This window comes from Delphinus delphis, chromosome 9 (assembly GCF_949987515.2).
Source record: "Delphinus delphis chromosome 9, mDelDel1.2, whole genome shotgun sequence".
NCBI lineage: Eukaryota > Metazoa > Chordata > Mammalia > Artiodactyla > Delphinidae > Delphinus > Delphinus delphis.
Window position 1 is genome coordinate 79,176,870 of NC_082691.1, and position 15,633 is coordinate 79,192,502.

Here is a 15,633-nt window from a genome sequence, read left to right on the forward strand (position 1 = left end):
CTATCTTTAAGGAGATTCTCCTTGATGTTTAGTGAGTTCTAACAGCTTTGTCATAAATCAAAGTTCATCGATAATTCACCTCCTGACAAGTAGTCCTCCTGAGTGCTTATTTTAGAGGATTTCCTTTTGGCTTTTCCTACTTAATCACCACTACTTCAGACTACTCAAACCTGTGACCAGACAGACTACTGTTTCCGTTGCCTGCCTTCTCTGGAACTGTTGCCCCATCCCAAATCAGACCTGCGCAAAGTCTCTCCAGATTACAATAACAGATCCCCTATATGCTCCCACCTCCCCAAACAGACCAATTCTATCCTTCCACAGAAGACTTTTTTCAATATGTCAAAGCACACTGGCAGGGGCTAAAAGGTGGGAGTACCACATATAAGTACTTCCTAACTGTAAGTATTTTATGGCTTAGTAATTTTCCTCAACAATGTTCATTTTCTTTTCCACCAGTGAAATTGTGTCACCTTGAAAGTCTGGGAGAATTACATCCTGGGGTTCTGAGAATAAGTTCAAATACTGATTGAGAATAAATTCAAGAGACAAAAGCCATTTTCTGCCCTTTATAATTACCCCTGACCTCATTCTGTTTACTCAAAGAGAACAAACGCTTTCAAGGTTCGACTAAGTTACCTCGAAAAGGTGGCTACCGATAAGCTACCAGACATTTCCCCCAAGCTCCCTGGGGCACAGGCAGCTGTGAGGGAATGTGACAAGCACCTGGAAAAAGATTTTTCCACTTGGCTGTGATAGTCAGGAGAAATGGCTCTTCTGCCAGCCTCGAAGATTCAGAATTTACCCAACTATGGAATTTCAGAACTCTCTCTTTCTGAAGTCAAATCTAACACGGATCTAGCCTCAGCAAAGGATAAGGTGGGGTATGGGGACGTCAGGAAAAGAGAAAGGTAGGGATTCGATCTACTGATTGCTGGATTGGGACTTAAAAGTCCCAGTGCCCGAGGGCTTGCGTCCTGGGGCAAGAGCTGGGAAGTCTGGACCCGACACCTGCACGTGGAATCAGGAATCCCCTGCTCTCGGGATCCCTCCCGTCCAGCTCCGTGCCCAGGATATTGGGGTCCCCCAACCCGAGATCGGCCGCGGTGGAACTTGGCTCGGATGTCCCGTGGGGCCCGCTCACGCGCTTGTCCGCGGTCGCCTCACCCAGGGTGTCTATCACCTCTCTGACTTGGGCCGCCGACGAGGGCCTCGGGTCGTCGGCTCTCGGCGCCCGGAGCGGTCAATCCTTCCCCCACCTGGAAATGCGGGCTCTGGTTGCCAAGGAAATCGCCGCCTCGCCCCGGCGGTGCCCCCTACCCACCTCCCTTTCGTCCCGCCTGTCGCCTCCTGGCTCCGCATTTCCTTGAGCGCCCCCAAGACGTACAAAAGTGAGGCAGGAGAGCAAATTTGAACTCGTTCCCTACGCCTCTCTTGCGACCGTCGAGGCGCTCGAAGAGCCGGCGAGGCCGCCCCGGGTGGGAGGGGATCCTGTGCCCGCCGTGCGGATCCGCGGTGGATTCTCCGCAGCGGCCAGGCCCGGCGGGAGCTCGAGGCCGAGGGAGGGGCCGAGACGCACCCCCGAGGCAGGCGGGGCTGCGGGGACCCCTGCGGCCCACTCCCCCCAGCCTCTCTCCCTGGATGTGGCCCCGCTGCAGCAGGGTGGCTGGGCTGGGAGCTTGTCTGGCAGCTTCTACTGAGCAGCTAATAGTATAACAACCCGGCTTTGATAAATCTGAACTAATTACCCCTCTTAATTAAAGTCTTTAGCAGTTGTTTCACTGTTTTGGCAAGAAAACAGGAGAGACTTGCAGTTAGAAAACACCAGAGCCCGAGCTCACAGCGGAGATGCTGATTAACACTTGAAGCATTTCAAGGACCTGGCACCCACCACAGTTTGGTTTTCATCCATTTTTCCTCCTTGAACGGAAGTATATTCGTCTATAAACATATACACACACATAAAAACATGCAGGCTCCCTTTGCCAGCTATGTACAAGTCAGTATGCGCGTTCAGGATGCAAACAATAGATCCCCGTCCACATGATATCATTGTAACGCCTGTGTGGGGACGTATATTACACACAGCTCCTATAGATATGTTGTTTCCACTTAACTTTGCACTACAAATATATCAGATGGTCCAGGACAAAGACGTGCTTCTGTTAGAAAGCTCCACATCTTCTGTCTCTGAACTTATCGAATTTCATTACTTTACCAAAGTTGTAACTATTTGGAGAGACTATTATTTGCTCCTGGTGAATTTTTCAGATGAAACATTGGGTGATACTAACCCAGGGCTGAACTTTTTAAAAAGGAAGAAAGAAGGCTGAGGGGGTCAGAATCAGGGATCCCTAGCTGAATAATATGAACAGAGCCCTGAAGGGTGTTGATTAAATAAGCATGTTCCAAGGATTTATTTCCAACAGTCAATGAATCAGTTTTCACGTGCAAGAATCAAACCCAAAATTCAAATTCATCCATAATGAACCGTCCTTATCTAATGTGTGTGTGTTTGTATGTGTGTGTGTGCTGATGAATGTGGACTGTGCCTTTACGGGCACACACATCTATGCGTGTATATATAACATACACACAGAATTGGGTTTTTTTTTTTTTTTTTTAACCTCAGGGAAAGAGGAACTGGTAATAAACAATCGGCAGGCATCTCGAGACCACAGAATCCACACAATGGAAGTATATACAATAATAAAATTAAAATGGTGCAGCATTCCCGGGTGGGATAATACAGATCTCAATAAATACAGCAGAAATTTGTGTTTAAAAAGCAAAACAAACACGATCTCTCCACCCGAGATGAAAATTCTTTGCAAATTAAAAAAAAAAATCAGAAAACAAACCCCCAAATTTTCTCATAATTGTTAGTGCCTATATAGGATATAATACACAAAACCACTTAGCAGGTGCATGCAAGAGGCGAAAGGCCGGGGAATTCAGAGGCTTCTGGTTGGCGCTAATGTGTAAGGCCCAACATGCCCTGGGTTCTACAGGTGAGCTTGGGTAGAGAGGTCCAGCTCTATTCCGCCGCTGTCTCAGTAGTGGGGACCCCGGCTGGGGCTGGGAAGGGACTTCGGCCTTGATCACTGGTGGCCCGGGGGGAGCCCAGGCTGCAGGGGCCCAGGGGGCGGCAGCGGCGCGGGCAGCGGCTGCTGTAGAGGGGGGGACGGGTCCGCTCCCGGCTCCCCGGCAGAGGTGCAGGGCAGCCCCAGGCCGCTGTCGTGCAGCTTGCGGACGTGCTTCTTGAGGTCAAAGTTCCTGCAGAAGCCCTTGCCGCACGTGGGGCAGGTGAAGGGCTTCTTGTCATTGTGGGTGTGCATGTGGAATGTGAGGTTGTAAATCTGGTGGAAAGCCTTGTTGCAGATATTGCACTTGAACTGCTTCTCCCCGCTGTGGGTCAGCTTGTGGTTTTTGTAATTCCCTGAAACAGACAAATGACAGGGACGTGGATCTGAAAAGAAAGCTTGGAACGGGAGGAGCAGACGATTGAAGGACAACGAGTCTAGAGAAGAGGGGCCACAGCGCGGAGGACCGGTGCAGTTCTATGCTGCCCGCCTGCACTTCGCTCCCCAAATTTATTTTTAAACATCAGCAGTGAGGTCGTTCCCTCCACGTTTTAATACAACAGTTATTAATCCAATTCTATAAAACGAGGACAAGCGGTTAAAAAGAAATGCCCCCTCTGTATACGAGCCATGCCTTTCTCTAGCACTCATCACACTTGAGGGTACGACGTTGGAATGGCAACACATGCGCTGGTAACTAGCTGCACTTAACAAATCGTTTTCTGAAATACCCCCCAAAGTTGAGGGCTTTTGGTAAGACTACTGTGAAAGACAACGCCTCCTGGGTTCGATACCTTTTTGATGAAATCCTTTGCCACAGAATTCACACACAAATGGTTTGTAGCCTGCGTGTATTCGGGTATGCGTGTTTAAAGTAGAACTTCTATTAAATGCTTTGCCACACTGGTTACATTTATGAGGTTTTTCCTAAGCGGAAAGGAGAAAAAGCAGAGAAGTTAAGGTAGTTTGCTATTCAGTGGAGTCTGAAAAACTCACAAACACTGTAATGCTCTTACACATGCTTTTAAGCAAAACAAAGGCAAACAATACCTGGCATTTCTCTCTCTCACAGCCGGCACATTTTAAACAAACCTTACGCTAAAGAGTAAGAGTTTATCGGCCATTAAAAAAAAAAAACAAATCGTTCGGAAATAAACCAGGTGAAATTGAGACAGCCGAACACACCTGGGTGTGAATGATCTTGTGCCTGCACAGGGTGCTGGCTTGCCGGAAGCCCTTTCCACAAACTTTGCAAACGAAGGGTCTGGCTCCTGTGTGCACCGGCATGTGACGGGTTAGGTTATAGTGCGCGTTAAAGACCTTAAACACAAGTACAACAGGTTAGCTCAACAAGCCCTTGGAGATCAAACCAGGCAGAGGGAGGGGAGGGAGGTGATAACGTTATAACAAGTGTATACAAATAATTACAAAATAAAATTAAATGTGGAAAGAAAGAAGGGAGGGAGGAAGGGAGGAAGGGAGGAAGGGAGGAAGGAAGGAAGGAAGGAAGGAAGGAAGGAAGCCCACCCCCGCCCCCACTCCTTACACAGTACTTGCCTTTCCACACACTTCGCAAGTGAAAACTTTGGGCTTGGTATGAGGAGAGCCGCGGCTGAAGTCAGAGGTTTTGAACGCTATTTTTTCCGACAGGAGCTGGGCGCTTTCTTTCATGTAATGCTGCAGCTGAGCCTGGGACAAGTCTTTGAAAGCTACTCCCGAGGGGTACTTCTCCACCGCCGGGACCACCAGTTTATTCCTTTCGGCTAAATACGTTTTTGGCTGCGGGTGCAAAGGGGAACTGAGGAAGTAGGAGGCCACCGGGTGGATGTTAACGCCGGCCGCCGGGTGGCACGGGCCGTCACCTCGATTCAGGTAGCACAGGGCTCCCATGGCGTGGAAGGAAGAATGGTTGACCACCCGCGGCCTTACCAGCTTGTACTGCTGCAGCGGGAGCGCGTCGCGGGCCAGGTCGCCCTTGAGAGTCAGCGCGCAGTTGAGCAGGTCGCTGCAGCTGAACGCGGGCGCCGCGGGCGCTTCTGCAGGTGCAGCCGGAGCCTCCAGACTCGCCTTCCGCGGCTCCGAGCCCGTCATTCCCGCCTTAGGGCTCGTGTCGTACGCCACGGGCACGAAGGGGATCATGCAGGGGATCGACGAGTTAAGATGCAGAGAGTGCTTGGGGTCCCCCTTGGGCACGGCTCCCTGCAGGAAGTGGGGGACGGGCAGGGCTTTGGGCTCGGGGGTGCGTGCCATGATTCTTTCGATGGAGAAAGCCAAGGGTTTGGAGGTGTTCATCATGTTGCCCCGGGCCGGAGCGGTCGCTAACATTTTGGCAGTCGCGTTGTGGCAGCTACTGTCCATGTCTGAGTCTCCAGCGTCCCTCAGCCGGGGCCGGGCTGCGCCGTCGTTGCCTTGTTCCCTGCTTGTCACAGACCTGCGGAGAGGGGGACGGGCACCATCACCACCAACAGCCTCCTCCTCCTCCCCAGCATCACCAGCCGAACCTGCCTGCCCAGCCCAATGGACTCCTGCCAGCCCATCGCAGAGTTCTTGGCGCACCAATGACTCGGGGACAATCACTACTTATTTCTATCAATAGAAAGTGTTGTGTCAATAACGCAGCCAAGATCTCGCCAATCGTTAACTTCCAAGAGGAGAAGGTAAACTAGATAATTGCTCAATTCGCTTCCAACACTCAACAGGAAAACTTTTTTTTTTTTTCCTCTGCAGTCAGTGACTACTTTTCATTGGTGAGCGAGGTTCCCCCGCCCAGAAGAGGCGGGGGCGCTCTCCGAGGCGCGGCGGACCGTCGCCTCCGCGCACACACTCGCCGGCGGACACTTCGCTACCCTCCGCGTCGGCCCCCCCGCTTTGCTTTTTCCTGTCTTTTTAACTCTCAATCTGCTTAACCGGGCTTTAGAGGCCAAGCAAATCTGAGATCAATTTTCTCGTTTAGCTCTAAATGACATCATCTAAAATCATTGTACAAGGGCTAAATAAGGAAACAGACTCGAATTCAGGGGCAAACACCAGGCTATATTTATCAAACGCCAGGCTCTAGAAAGCCGCGGCCAGAAAGCCTCCGGCAAGAGAAATCCGAGCCTTCCAGGCATGGTTCCGCCGGGCCCGAGGTGGGCCCGGGTCGGAGCCCCGCTGCCTCCTCCGCAGTCCTCTTTCTTCCTCTAGGGCCTGGGGCTGAGGGCTCCTGGAATCCCGAAGTCTCCGTGGCCTGAACCGAGTCTGGACCATTTGGAAGACGCCAGCAGGTAACTGGCCTCCCCACAAAGCCCCTGAGAATTAAAGGCCTTGGGAGGCTTGTTTTATGTTTGTGGTTTTGTAAGCGCGATGCCGTGACCTAAGCTTGGGAAAGACACGCTCCATCCACAAAGTTGAGGAGGAATTGCAAGGAATAAGCGGGTGTCACACCAAAAGAAACCTCGGCTAGGACTAGACACCCTCCCCCCACACCCACCAAACACACACGCGCGCTTTTTGGCGTTTCCATTGAGAGCCCGGAAAGAGAGTCTTTTAGTACTTGCGCTCAGCTAGAGCTCTCTCGGAGCATTTAAAATCCTGAATGTTGGGCAGAGAAGGGAAGCAACCTATTGATTCCCTCCCCCAACCTCCCGACTGCTGGTGTCCGCGCGCCTCCTTAAAGCAGCGCGGGCGGCAGCCAGGGTGTGTGTGCGCTCGGGGGCGACGAGCACCGCGAGCTGGCTGCATGCCTGTCGCGGCCTCAGCCGCGCTTTCGCCTCCCAGAGAGCGCACGGAGACTAGGACCCGCAACGCCCCCCATCAAGGCGCCCTCCGGGTCCGGTGCCTGGGCCAAAACTCCCGGGGAGGAGCTGTAGAGAGTAAGGAATGTTCCCGGCAGCGACTCCGGCAGCGCGGGTTCTCATAGCTTAGGCGGGCGCCGCCCGGAGCGCGCCGGGAGCAGCAGCGCGCACCGTCCTCGTCGCTCCCCTTGGCAAGCCTGCAATCGTGCGGAGCTTAGCCCTGGGGCCAGGTGTGCTAGTGCCGGGCGTGACCTAGCCGCTACACCGGGAGGACGCGGTAGCCGGGAGACCGCGCCAGGAGGCAGAGGAAGAGCACAGAGATGCCAGCTCCGGGCCTTGCGGCCTGCCCGCCCCTGTGAGTGGCCGCCCGCAGCAGCCCAGGGTGCCATCTACCTGGTGAGTTACCCCGAGTGGGTGCTTGTAGAACGGGTGGTGACGGGCGCCAGACATCGGGCCAAGCGGGTGTGGGCGTCCTCTTCCAGCAGGAGCGGTGGAAACGGTCGGCAGTGGGAGGCTGGATGCAAGCGGACTAGAAACCCTGGGATTGTTGAGCCGCTGACCAAATTACACACCAAATGCAAAGCCTGGACCCCAAACGGAGGAAATCGACCTCAAAACAGTCCCTCTTCCCTAACCCATTGCCCAGCACAGGCCAGGGACCACTCTCTCTGGCTTTGCTTGGGGGGGTCTGCCCCGCCCCCGCCCGGCGGGCCAAGAGGAGTGGAAACCGAGAGAGTCTGGGCTGGGAGCGCGCCCGATGCCCAACCGCGAAGCAGAGCCGCTGGATGGGTGGCGAGGAAACCCAGTTGCTGGGGCAATGGGGGAGGAGACGCGAGTCCGCCTGGAAGTTGAAGGCAGCCAAAGGGCCAGGTGGGGGAAAGGTCCGGTTGCGACCGGCCTTAGCAACCAAGCCTGCAAGTGCCTGGTTTCAGGTCTCGAGGTGGCGTCGGGCTTGGAGGACAGATGCGGCGGTAGAGAAGTGCAGAATGAGGCGAGCGCAGAGCGCGGGGCCCGGGTCCAGGAAGAGGTGCCACACCCCCAGCGGCACTTTGGGGCGGTTTGAGGCCCAGGCGCAGTCGCCCAGGGTGATCCCAGGCTGGAAATTTTCTTTCCGTTTGCTGCTGGGGCCGCAGAACCTGTCTCCTCTTCTCCCCTGCTCAGACAAAGAGCGCCGGACAGCTTTGCTAGGGGAAAGTGGGGGCGGGTCCCGCCACAGATGGGTCGCGATTAAGACTTTAATTGCTGCCTTTTGGGGGGCGGATCAGGTTTCCTTTCCTACCTGCCGCTTCCCAGCATCGAAGAATCCCCCTCCTGCTGCCCTCCTCCGAGGCAGGGCCAGATTTAAAGGAAAAAGCAAAGAAGCACGAAACTGCCCGACTCTGGAAAGCTTTGCAGCGCCCAGCTGACATATACAACTCACCCGCTTCCGGAGCGTTACCTGCCTTATTGACTGAATGCCACCAGTTTGTTTTATGTTCGTCGCGTGTCCCTCCCTCTCTTCCCCTCCCCCACTTCCTCCTCCTTAACGGCAAAAGAGCCTTGGTTTGACCTCGGTAAATTTCCCCTTCGTTGGACAGTGAACTAAAAAGGAAAATTATTGGCTAAGGGGTATACGTGTTTTGTATGGCTAATACTTCAGTAGTTTGCTTTCCACTGGTCTTTTTGGGATTTGCCTTTTTGACAAGTGTTGTTTGAAAGTATAGTGTCATTTGAGTAACACAAATAGCGCAAAGTAGCAATTATACCCTTCCTTTACTAGTGCCGAGCTTCCTAATCCTAAAGACCGAGGAGGTTCTTTATAAATCCAGGTCTTGTTATTCCAACATTTGTTGATGAGTGTTTTCCATTTAAAACCTAACATATATATATATATATATTTATATATATAAAAGCCTAACCTATATGTTAATTTTTTAAAATCTCTATTAAGTAAGGATGGTCTTAAACAAAATGCACAATGTATTCAGCAAAGTCTTCCATTTTATTAACTAATCTAGCCAGTACTTTGGGTTTTTTCCAAATGCATTTGAAAAATAACAACAACAAAAATACCACCAATGAAAGCAGAGCTTATCTGACAAATTTAGAAGCTTCTAAATCAGTTCAACACTTTAAAATTATTTATTAAAAGAATGCAAAGAAGACTTGTTTGTTTTGTTAATGGCAAAATAGAAACTCGGTTATCGTTTCTTTGGATTTTCTTGGAGAATCCTATAATCCCCCCTTTTTCTCATCAGAGCTGATGATTAAGTTCCCTCCCCTTCCCAGCCTTGGAAAGCCAGTATTCATTTGCTCTACTACTTTAAATCCTTGGGGAAGGTGAGTTTTAATGTTTGGTTTATCCTGCATGAGATGTCCTAAGGGAAGCAGAAAAACCTTTGGTACAAAGAGACTAGGTAACAAGCTCCAAGTTAAGACTTTCTGAGAAAATAAGAAAGAAGTTCTACTCCGCTAAAGTAATTCAAAGTTCTCTTTTTCCTGGGGAATCTGATTTTGATCTCAATGCTTCCTAAACTATGTTCTTGATATTTTTCAAGAACTTGCATAATTTTCACATGCTTTTGATTTACATCCCTGTCATAAGGAAATGAAGTTTCTGGTCATGATTACTGCAATAAAAGACAATATAACAGAACCATCAATTGCCAAATAATCCACAATTTTTAATCTCTTCTCTTTAATGTCATCAAATACTGTTGACTATTTTAAAAATAAAAAATGGACTGGGAATTATTCAGCCTTCTGCCAAGTGCACTAATTCATCCCTGGTCATGCTTTTAAGGTTTTCAGGCCTTTCCAACAACATCTACCACCCCGGCCTCTTTTTCAAAAGCAACAAACCAGCTTTCTTTTTGCTTCTTATTAACTACTGCAAGCTAAAAAAAAAAAGGAGAGAAGATTATTATTATGATGACCCCCCTCTCCCAGGCATTCAGATTCATCCACACTTTTTCCTATTTAATAAATAGCACCAAGGGCAACGTACCTTCCTTCTAGAGGAGGAAAAACATTCCTAAATTCTTTTACAGTTTTGCTCAGTCTTTATCTCCGACTGGTCTTTTGTTATTTCTTGTGTGTGATGGAGGCGGGTGATGGACTAGGACACAAATAGGAAGGGTCTGCAAGGTTCAAGGAAAGACTCTTGTTGCGTTCCTCTGATTAATTACTGAATACACAGTGGGAACTAACTTTCCAGTACATTAACAAATACATGGGCCACAAGTTCATACTGAAGGCTACTGCTTTTGCTTTTAGTTAGTTTAGTAGCAAATAAAGAATTCTTGCTAATTTCATATAGCACGTGAAAGGCAGTAAGTATCACAGGTTAGGAGTATAGGAGGCATCAGTTAACTCGCAGAGCCCTCTTTTCTTTGGGGGTCGGAGAGGCGGGAATATGGCTTGTTGTTTATCTCTAGGTCTTTGTTGTTAGTATTTTTTTCATACTAGGATTTCCCTTAAACCTAGTGAAATTATTCTCCTCAAAACAGCATTTGCATATTAAATCGGTTTGTGAAAGTAAATGAAGAGCCCCAAAGGTGAGAGCTGGTATTGAGCTGGCAGGCATTACAGACTCCGATCACCTGCCCTGGGTTTGTTGCTGCCCCTCCACTAATGCTGGGCTTTTTCTCACCCGTTCCCACAGGCCTGTGAGGTGTTTTCCCTCCAGACTGCCAGGCTCCGACTCAGGGCTGGACTTGATGGAAAAAGAAGTCTATAAACAAGCAACCCAATTTCTCCAGCATATTCGAGGAGCTGCCCCGAAGTCAAGCAACAAGACCCAGCAAAGTTTTACTTGCAGTTTACAACGGTGTTATTGAAACCCGGGAAGTGGACAATTAGAAGAGGATGCCCCAAGTATGCGCTCTTGCCCTACACTGATAGCTCGTTATGCGATTGGCCGATTAGCATTTTGCTGCAGTCCCCAGTTTTTTCAAAGTCATTTTGTGGTCAAAATAAAAACTACATTTAACACAGCGCTGCTCTTTCCTTGATACCACCCACGAGATTTACAGCGGTTTTCATGTTGTTTTCAAACTTTCTTATCTCTCACACGAAATAAAAGTCGACAGTGGCCATTCAAATAACACAGAGCAAAGAATGAGCTTAGAGAAATGGAGAAGCAATCGAGGTAAATCAAAATCTTTGGGCGAGAAATCTCTGACAGCCGTTTATACATTCAGTTTCCTCCCGGACCCCGGCCGTCGCAGCGCCCCGCGCCGACCCTCTGCCTCGGCCGCCTGGGCCTCCATCACAGCGGCGGCCTCGGCGCCCCCTGCCGTGGCCTCCAAGGGAGACTGCGTCCGGCTGTCGGCGTGGGAGCTGGGGCGCCCTCCTCACTCCCGAAGCGCTGGCCCGCGCTGAGCGAGGTGATAGAAGCCCGAAGTGAAACAGAAAAGCGGACCCACTCTCCCCGGCCCGGCCGGGCTCTCTACTCATTGGCCCTTGCTCCCGAGTCCCAAACAGTAAAACTGACGTTGGCAAGGCCTAGGGCGACCTGGCTCCGTGCTGTGGCCTTGGAGGGGCCCGGGGGCGATGGCGCCTGGCGCCTGGAGGGGACTGGGACCTGGGGCGCCACTCGCTTAGCCCGACCTTCCCTTCCCGCCCGCCGCGCGGTGCGGTGCGCGTCCAGCTGGGCTCCGGGCCCCGGCGGGGCCTCCGGGGTGCCGGGTCCGCCAGCATCGCGCGGTCGCCGACCCGGTCCCTCTGACCTCGGGCCTCGGGAACCGCCACCGACCCCGCGGGCTCCGCGGCCCCTTCGGGGCTCGATCGCGCTCCTCCCCCTCCCCGCGCACCCCGCGGCTCCTGCCGCGGCTCCCTCTCGATCCTCCCCTAGGCTGCGAGAATGGGGGGAGTCTCCAAAACTCCAAAGAGTTTCGGGAGGGGGGAGGGGCTGCCGGATCGTGTTTAAAGACCCAGTAACAGATGGCAGAGAACTTCTGTTTGAAAAGTTTTTGAACAGAACATTCGCTAATAGACTTGCTTTGACGACTCCGAGTGTAACTGAAGGGTCATTTAATCTAGATGTCAGGTGAAAGAAAACAGGCCTGACGCTGTGGCACGCCCAAGAAGGAACTAGAGCATCTTTTTTACTAGTTTTGCCTGTCATTTTGAGTTTCCCAGAAAACACTTTCTTAAGCCAATTTTAAATGGGGGCGAAGGGGGGGGCACCACTGTGTTCTCCCTAAACCTGTCACGTCCATTCTCGTACCGTATTTTCGTGCCCACTCCTCGCCCCCCAACCCCGCGAATCCTCCTTTCAGAGCCGTTTCGCTTGTCCTTACAATTAGTTGGAGTCTTCTGAAAGTCCTGGGGATGAGAGAGAGTTTTCTAACTAGATTCTCCTGTTTTAAGACATTTTCCTTCTACCTTCGGCTCTCGGCCCATCCTCCAATTTGTCCTTTCATTCGGGTTCCTGAGCTCTCCCTGTCAATCCCTTTTTCCCCCCTTCAAAGGAGGAGATGGGACGGCTGTCCCCAGAGCACAATGCCCCCACGGCCACCTCCAGCAGGCCGCCCCAGTCCCGAAGGGGAGGAATCGCTCAGCCACTGGCCGGCCCCTTTTTCTCAGGGGCGCTGGACGTTCTTCTGCGATTCCCCCCGCCTCCCTCCCTAAGGCCTCTCTCGGACCAGATCCTACAGGCGTTGGCCCTGTTTCAAGAGTTGAGCTGTAACATCCACGCCGAGGAGATCCCAAGATGAGGCTTGATCCATCGTTAAGGGATCTGACTTTTACAATGTTAGGTTAAATCATTGCCTTTGTTTTGGGAAGTCATTTTTCTTTTTCTCTTCCCACCGTCTCCTCTTTAAGTTCAGTTGATTCTTTGAATTTCACCAGCAGTGGGTCTGCTGCCCTCAAAGTTTCCCATCAGTCTCACAGAGGAAGAGGGTGCTGGAAACACCGCGAAGCTAAGCGGCCCGAGTCCGTGTGAACGCCGACTACAGGGGAACGGCGACCGGCAGCCCGCGGTGACCTCGAGGGCCGGCCGCCTGATGTCACGAACGCTGCCCCGCCGCGGCTCCCAGGGCCCGGGTTGGCGGCTCTGTTTCCCTGCCGACCCGCGGGGTGGAGGGTGGGAAGGAAAGCTGAGTCCGGGGAAAAAAGCGCGAGGAAGAAACGAGGCTGTGAATCATTCAAAGACTGAATGGGGTCGGTTCCAGTTGCAAGTGGAGGTGGGGGGACCCTCCTCGATCTAACCCTGTGATTCACAGCTTTTCAGAAATTTACATAATACCAGGGCGTGGATGTAAACCTAAAGGACAAAAATATGAATTCGACAGCACATGTTCCATTATTCGCACCATGGGCCTGGATATGTTCCCGGCGTTGGCATAGTAGCTGATTCCCCGAGCTTTGTACTCATGACGGAGAGTAACTGAACTTTCACAACAGCGTTGAAAGGAGAGGCAGAGAGGGAGGAAAAAAAGGGAGAGAGAGAGAAAATGGCTTTAGTGACTCTGATTTAGATTTCTTACTGACGGCAAAAGAGTTTTAAAAATTGAGAGCATATGCTGTGTTCAAAAGGCAGTGGGCATGATGGTAATTGGGGTCCCTCACTTTCCAAAGGATCTGTTCCCCTTTGATTTGGCTAACATGGACCTTTTATTTGAAAAGCAAATTCATTACCCTTTAATATTAATAGGACATTCCAATTCATTATTTCCCTAGATAAGTGAAGGCCACAACATCTACTGAGAGGCCCCGCTGTCAACTGGGCTCCAGCTGGCCAGCTCCAATGTAAGATCAAAAAGTAAGACGTGGCAGCTACAAAATACACGCGATTGGCTGTCTTGCCTTTTGGACTAGTATTTTTGTTTTGTTTTGTTCCTTCTGCATTTGAACTCAGACACCACTAATAAATTCAAATTCTGGAGCCCTGCTGGAGGCGTTTTCTCAATGATTCCCTGTGGAACACCGGGCATGGGGAAATCCAAGGGCAAGGTTTGTGGGATCCCAGCGTCCCCTTATTTTAGCGGGAAGGCTGCAGGAGTGCAGGTACCCTTGGTCTCGTGCTGTGCCTCGGCCAAGTGCATCTGGCATCCAGTCCACCCGCGGGTGAGCAGTGGAGCCCTCCCCTCTTGTTTAGTGGCGGACGTGGTGGTCACTGGAAATCGGAAAGAGGAAAGGCCTTTCTTCTCCCATCTCTGCCTTTCTGCATCTTACTGCTATTCCAGCCTCCCTCTTCTCTCCAAAACCTATGTGCAAAATTGGCCATATTCTCTCTCATTCAGTCCAACCCATCAGTAGTTTGCAGTTATTTTAAATTAATTTCTAGAGCTTTTAGTTAAACCTGTATGGGCAGGAACTTAAGAGGAGAAATCATCTACTTTTTCAAGTATGCAGTGAATTCTGCCTTCACTAACCACCCCCCCCCCCGCAATTGCTGCCCCATAAAGGGTAAATGGTAATCCTCTTTTCTCCTCTTTGTCCCCTTCTATACTTTTAAAACTTGATTCTTCAATTATCCATTGAAATTGAGAACGTTTCCTCCCTTCTAAGAAACTTCTTTTTCATTAAGTACTCCTACCACCGATGTGTCCCAGGAGTTTTGAGGGCTGAAATAAATGATGCCAGTTTCCTGTCCTGCTTTAGCCTTCTAGCCAGGGAGTGCCAGCTTGGGGAGGGCCACCCAGCCAGTGGACTCCTTGTTAACCTGAACGGATAGTGGCAGTTCCCCTTTGCCTTGTTTTTCTGTAAAATGGGACTAAATCAAAGCCCACTTCATTCTTGGGAGGCTTTGAGATTGAAAAGAGATTTAAAAATAAAACTACTTTACATGTGAAAAGCTATCCATCACCTTGTTAAAAAATTAAGCTATAAAATTTTCCCAAATATTTTTCAGACAACTGTTTTTAAAAACAACGCTTCTGCTCAGTGATTTGCCTTCTGGTTATATACATGGAAATGTTAAAATACACATTAAAAAATCACATTTGCTAAATTATTTTTCACAACCTTGAGGACTTCCCTTATCCTTGGGGGCCTGCTCTCCCACGTCCAGTCTTGAGTTCCCCAGGGGACAATTTCTTCTGTAGATTTGTGAATTAACCTTTCACAAAAGCTTTTCAAAAATCCCAATTTGATTAAAGCTTCTCTTTTGAAGCTGTCATTTCTAAAATTAATCAACTTCCTGATAGACCATCATGATTATATGAAAGAGCCCACCAAGCTATCACCCAATGTAACAAAAAACTGGGCAGTTTGAATGAGTGACAATGAATGAGCTTCTTCAATACAGCAACTTTGTAGTGTGTTTAAAAAAATTATTACCCAGCTTTGGGGTATGTGTGTAGGTCAGGGACACCTAACAAAAGCCCTCCCCTGACACAATCTGCTGCTATCCTGGCATTTCCATATTTCACTTTCCACGTTTTGAAATCCAGTCCTATTGGGTTCTGACCTTTTACTAATGTAACCCCTCTTTAATGAAACTTTTTCTACCTCCCTAGCAAAATCTCCTTCCAAGGTTACAATTAGTTTTGCTTCCTTGGCATTTTAAGGAAGTACCCTAAACAACAAACTTCAGCATTTAAAGTTTTCTTTCTGTCAATCACACCCAAGAGAGGTGTTACCAGTTGGGTGTCAGGAAGGAGGCAGTGTTAAAAGGCAAACCAGAAGTGACTTAAAGTAGAAAAAGAAATAATTTGACATACCACTTTCAATTTGGCAAAGGTACATATTATGTGTAGGGGCTCCATAAACAAGCCTGTGCCAGGGGCCAGGAAAGAGTATCTACTCTGCCTGATGGTTCTTGTTTGAAATCAACTCTTCACTTCCTC

General features: G+C 50.1%; 1 protein-coding gene across 2 annotated transcripts; it reads right to left on the bottom strand.

Moving 5' to 3' along the window:
• Positions 1 to 3,101: 3,101 nt before the first annotated feature.
• FEZF1 (FEZ family zinc finger 1) lies at positions 3,102 to 5,441 on the bottom strand. Of its 2 annotated transcripts, XM_060019967.1 has the most exons (5): positions 5,013 to 5,441; positions 4,641 to 4,862; positions 4,269 to 4,403; positions 3,878 to 4,010; positions 3,102 to 3,439 (listed from the first exon to the last, which is right to left on the bottom strand). In XM_060019967.1, exons 1-5 carry the CDS (start codon positions 5,439 to 5,441, stop codon positions 3,102 to 3,104), a joined length of 1,257 nt encoding a protein of 418 aa, XP_059875950.1. The 2 variants fall into 2 exon arrangements, with proteins under 2 accessions (XP_059875950.1, XP_059875949.1); XM_060019966.1 differs by having other exon boundaries at positions 4,641 to 5,441.
• Between the last annotated feature and the right edge of the window lie 10,192 nt (positions 5,442 to 15,633).